The 6000-nt window shown below is 43.2% G+C and overlaps 1 protein-coding gene across 1 annotated transcript in view; it reads left to right on the top strand.

Moving 5' to 3' along the window:
- Positions 1-6000, top strand: part of STK36 (serine/threonine kinase 36) — a 786440-nt gene that overhangs the window by 691475 nt on the left and 88965 nt on the right. The window contains exon 26 of the mRNA XM_044086614.1: positions 2446-3189. Within this exon, the coding sequence (XP_043942549.1) occupies positions 2446-3189 (744 nt within the window). The remainder of the gene's footprint in view (positions 1-2445; positions 3190-6000) is intronic.

The following is a 6000-nucleotide window of genomic DNA, read 5'->3' on the forward strand; positions in this document are numbered from 1 at the left end:
TATATATATATATATATATATACACACACACACACACACACACACACACACACACACACACACACACACACACACACACATGACATAGTCATGTTCAAAAAGTTACACCATGTCATTTTATCGAGCATTCATGTTGCCAAATATTTTCCCAAAAGCAGTAACTGAGGTTGGTGTGTGTGTGTGTGTGTGTGTGTGTGTGTGTGTGTGTGTGTGTGTGTGTGAGATAGAAAGAGACACTGGCTCAACTTGGTCATCTCGCCTGTTCAGCGGCAGTGTATCATATATTAATCTTTACAACAACCTGATTTTCTTCTTTCCTTTTCTTAAAAAAAGGTATGTTCTAGCCAGCTATGTGACATGGAGTGTGAAACCCTAATTACATGCCGGATTGTTTGTGTGTGTCAGTGTTGTTTACCTTGTGTAAAAAGTAGGCAATACACAACTGTGGTTTTCCTAGTACATAGGAATGGATTAAGCAATACATGAAATGTTCACCCTGTGTACTGCATTTTAGTCCTTTTCGTATGCTAGGCGTCATTTACACGTCATTATGGACTTGCTCTTCATAAATGGCATCACATACACCATATTTCAAAGCCCAGCTGTACTCTGCAGGTGAAGCAGCTGTGCTCCCACAACTGTTTTTGTGTATGTGCCTGTGTTTCCACTGTGGTTGTGAGCAGATATATGTACATAGTTGTCAGTGCCTGGCCACTGCATGAGTATGCAAACAGATCTGTGTGAGATCATGTCTTTGTAGAGCTGTGTATTTTCAGGGTTTGGGTCAGTGTATAACAAAACCAACAGTGGTTGTGTGCACCTTCCTGTGTTATGGTGGTAGATGGCTGTCAGTGTGCTACAGTTAGTGTTAGAGTAAGGTAGGTACGGGTAAGCTACATGTTTTAGATTACAGTTTTGTATATCAGTGTTATTTTTTTTTGGTTACATTACTGGGATTATTCATACTGATGTGCTTCTTATGTTTAATCTGTCATGTGGATAGTTGGTGCCTGGGTAACATTGCAGTCCTTGTGCCACCCCCCCCCCACCAAATCACATCTGGGCTTTTTTGGTGCATTCCCATTGTACTGGTCCTATGCACTGCATACCACATGTGAATTTGATTTTGTCGTATGTCAGTAGATCTTTGAAAGAAGCTGGCACAGCAGTGTTCCTGCCCAGCTCTGTTTTCTGTTGACCTTCTGTCCCACTGTATACAAGCAATTTTGGGCAAGGGGGTTATATTTCTAATTCAGTTTTTTGATGTTTCCTGGTTCATTGTGTAAAGAACTAAAGCTGGTGGCATTGAGCATGTCTGGCAACCCAGGCACACAGTGTGCTTTCTTAGCTGAGTGGGAGGGGCCTGCAGGGACAGCCTGACAGTATGCAGCAAAAGCTTGCATCCGTGGATATGTGGCATGTTTACATTATCTGTGTTTTGTCAAAGTTTCTTGAATCCTGCTCGGCACATTCATGCACAATGAGCCTGCTTGACTAAAGAAGAGTGCATAAAAACAAAGAACTGTAGAGCATTGTATTGTGTTCATTGCTTGGGCCTAGTGACCAAATGAGCAACATAATTAGAGAACAGCAGCGCTCAGGCAGAGCTGATGTTAATGTGCAGCACCTTCCCAGAACTGCCCATCTCTGTGGAAAAATACCTGCGTGGTACTTAGATTTACAATTTAGACATTAAGCTACTAAGTACATACATACCTAAGCTTATTGCTCTACTGGACTGTTTCAGTATGCATTTCACATCCCAAAGTAACCTTTTATGAGTTCTGATGTGTGACATTGTATTCTCAAGCATTTCCTTAGATGTGCTTTCTTTCATCTGGAGTTCTGAAAGCCATGAATACAAAGCCATGTGGGATAGGGATATCCTGTAGTATTTTGTCTTTTAAGCTTTTGCTGTTTGTGTATATGTAGGGACTTGGCACCTTTTCTTTTGTCTAGTGTGGCAGAATGTTATGGTTGTTAGAAACAGATGACACCAGTAGTTTCGCCTGTCCCTTTTTAAAGTCTGTTGCACTTTTAAAGAGTTTACTCCAGGGTCTGGAGAGACTGTGGTCCTAAATTTTTGTAGTGTGATTGAGTAATAGTTGCAGCAAAGTCAGGCTTGAAATCCAGGAATATGTTTTGCAGACAAAAGGCAGTGCATAAAGGAATAATAAGGAAAGGAAGGGAACAGCTAAAGGTGTACTGAAAATGGCCCCTATGGATTAGAGCTCTACGTGAATGAATGAATTCATGACTGTATCTATGTTGTGTTAGGTGTGAAATAAGAGTAAAGCCAGGACATGTGTGTGCCTGTATGATATACCAAAACAGTTGTGCAGCAAACAAGATTCCAAAAAGTATGTTCTTTGTGACCAAGTAACATTTGTACCTTGTGAGCCTATCATGGTGAGTCAGATGTTAACACCACTTTTTTCATTACAGATTTGTGTCCATCACCTTCCTCTTCACCTAAGTGAGATTCCCATGAGCCTTCAGGTTCATCTTATACTCAGCAATAACTCCTTCATTGTCCAGTTTGTGACTGCAGCCTGTTCTGATCCTGCAAAGGGCTTCCTTTCATCCATTCTTCTTTCAGATTATACTGTGTTAGTCACAGACCTTCTCTGCCTCCTCAGTCATGTAGCCAGAGCATCTTCACAGTATGTGCCTTTCTTAATAAGTATACTAGAAGGCCCGAATAAGGACTATGCACCTCTAAAATATATACTTTGCCACCATGGTAATTCTGTAAGGGCCAAAGCTTGTGGGTTTATAGGCAACCTTTTGAAGCATGGAAGTAACTTCAGCCAGATCTTTCTGCAACAGCCTGGCCCGCTGGAGAAACTAATAGAATGCCTTGCAGATAAAGATGATGGTGTGCGGAAGTCAGCTAGCTTTGCTGTGGGAAATGCTGCATTTCATGACAGTTCTCTTCTGAAGCCACTCGGACCAGCAATACCATGGATTGCACAGCTGCTCAGTGATCCACAGACTAAGACGAGGTGCAATGCAGCTGCGGCACTTGGAAACCTTGGGGCACACTCTGCGGAAGTATCCATGCCTTTTATCAAGGCCCAAGTTCCTCATCTTCTCCTGAACCTTGCCTGTCATGACAGCCAGTCCAGTGTGCAAGAGGCTGCCTTGATTGCCCTTCGAACTTTGAGTCAGCAACCAAAGATTCACCAGGTAAGCTTTGTGTGTGTGTGTGTGTGTGTGTGTGTGTGTGTGTGTGTGTGTGTGTGTGTGTACACATGTCCACAGCTAACTTGTTTCAGATTATTTTGCATACAGAGAAGATGGTAGTATATGCAGTTGATGAAAATTTGTTGTTGTAGACTTAGGTAGAAAAAGGCAGATCATGTGATCTTTGTAGACCAGTCAGACATTTCAAGATTCAACAGATTGCTTTCTCTGCTCAGCTGTATGGTTATCATCATCATTTACAACAGCTGAACATGCTTGTTAGGACCCAGATTGTTGAGATGCTGCTGCATGCAGTTTCTGTGCAAGAAGAACCAACTTGATCAGAGAAAGGATCATCTTTTCTTAAGGAATGGCATTTCATAAAACTTGGTGTACACCAGATACTGGTGCAATGGGAGAGTGTGACATTATTATCCCTGTATGTTGGCAGAGAGCTGTCTTGTACAGGCTAGTTGCTAGTACAGTGGAAGGAAGACTGACGGTGCTCATGTGGTCATGTGATATTTATCACTCACATGGATAGGGTGCTGTATAGTACAGATGTTGTGCTAGTACAGTGGGAGGGAGGCTGATGGTGCTAATGTGGGTATGTGATTTTTATCACTCCACATGGATAGGGTACTGCGTAGTACAGATGTGGTGCTAGTACAGTGGGAGGGAGCCTGATGGTGCTAATGTGGGCATGTGATTTTTATCACTCCACATGGATAGGGTGCTGCGTAGTACAGATGTGGTGCTAGTACAGTGGGAGGGAGGCTGATGGTGCTAATGTGATATTTGTCACTCTACATGGATAGGGTGCTGCATAGTACAGATGGGTGCTAGTACAGTGGGAGGGAGGCTGATGATGCTAATGTAGTCTTGTGATATTTATCACTCCACATGGATAGGGTGCTGAGTAGTAGAGATGTGCTAGTACAGTGGAGGGGGGAGGCGAAGGGTGCTAATGTGGTCATGTGATATTTATCACTCCACAAGGATAGGGTGTTGCGTAGTACAGATGTGGTGCTAGTACAGTGGGAGGGAGGTTGATGGTGCTAATGTGGGCATGTGATTTTTATCACTCCGCATGGATAGGGTGTTGTGTAGTACAGATATGGTGCTAGTACAGTGGGAGGGAGGCTGATGGTGCTAATGTGGTCATGTGATATTTATCACTGAACATAGCATGCTGTGTACTACAGATGTGCTAGTACAGTAGGAGGGAGGCTAAGGGTGCTAATGTGGTCATGTGATATTTATCACCCCACATGAATAGGGTTTTGTGTAGTACAGATATGGTGCTAGTACAGTGGGAGGGAGGCTGATGATGCTAATTTAGTCATGTGATATTGCTCCACATGGATAGGGTGCTTTGTAGCACATATGTGGTGCTAGTACAGTGGGAGGGAGGCTATCATTACTAATGTAGTCTTGTGACATTATCACTGCATGCTGTTGGAGTGCTGTCTGCTGCAGACCAGATGTTAGTGCAGTGGAAGGGGGTGGGCTGTCATTGCTAATGTGGTCATGTGACATTATCACTGAATGTTGATAGAGTGCTGTTTGGTGCAGACAAGGTGCTAGTGCAGTGGTAAGAATGCTGCCACTACTGATGTGGTCTTGTGACATAGACAGGGGCCTAATGCGGTGAGATGGGAGCTGTTAGTGCTGATTTGGTCATATGACATTATTACTATTATCTGCTGATAGGGTGCTGAATTTTACAGACCAGCTGCTAGTGCATTGGGAGGTAGGCTGTCAGTGCTAACGTGGTCATGTGACATTTTTATGATTGGCATGGATACGATGCTGCCTGCAGATGTGCTGCTAGTACTGTGAGAGGGAGGCTATCATTGATAGGTGTCTGTCTGATACAGACAAGTTGGTAGTGCAGTGTGAGGGATGCTGTCATGGCCACTGTGGTCATGTGATATTTTTCACAGTGCATGCTCTTGGGTACTGTTTAATGCAGATGAGGTGTTAGTGCTATGTTGATAAGATGCTGTCTTGTGCTGACCACATGATAGAGCAGTGAGAGTGATTGCTGTTTGTGTTGTCATGTGACATCTCTTCAAGTTGATAAGATGCTGTCTAGTGCAAAGCAGCTGCTAGTACGATGGGAGGGATGCTTTAAAGTTTGATGTGGTCATCTGACATTAACACTGAAAGCTGATAGCAGGGGAAAAGTCATTGTAAATGTGGTTTTATGATGTTCTTAACACTGCAAGCTGGTATGATGCTGTGTGGTGCAAACAAAGTGCTAATCGAGTGTGAGGGATGAAATCATTGTTAATCCAGATATCTGACATAATTAGTGCACAATGAAAAGCTGCTATATGGTACAGACATGTTGCCAGTGCAATGAGAAAGAAGCTGTCATGGCTAATGTGATCATGTGACATTATCACTGCATGGTGATATGATCCTGCCTGGTACAGGTGTGCTACTTGTGCAGTGAGAAGGAAGCTGTCAGTGCTATTGCCACCATGTGAGATGTTTATTACTGCATGCAGATAGAGTGCTTTCTGATGCTAGTGCAATGATGGGAAGTTGTCAGGGTAATGTGGTCTTGTGACATTAATTGCATGCTGATAGGGTGCTATTTGGTATGGACCATCTGCTAGTGCAGTGGGAGGGAAGCTGTCAGTACTGATATAGTCATGTGACATTACTGTTATTGCATGTTGATGAGGTGCTGTCAGGTGCAGACCAGTTGCTAATACAGTTGAGAGAGAGACTGTCAGTGATGATTTGGTCATATTATATTATTATGAATGCATGCTGATGGGGTAATTTCTGGTGCAGAACATG

Source organism: Protopterus annectens, chromosome 10.part0 (assembly GCF_019279795.1).
Source record: "Protopterus annectens isolate FY-2018-M chromosome 10.part0, PAN1.0, whole genome shotgun sequence".
In the NCBI taxonomy this organism is placed as follows: Eukaryota; Metazoa; Chordata; order Ceratodontiformes; family Protopteridae; genus Protopterus; species Protopterus annectens.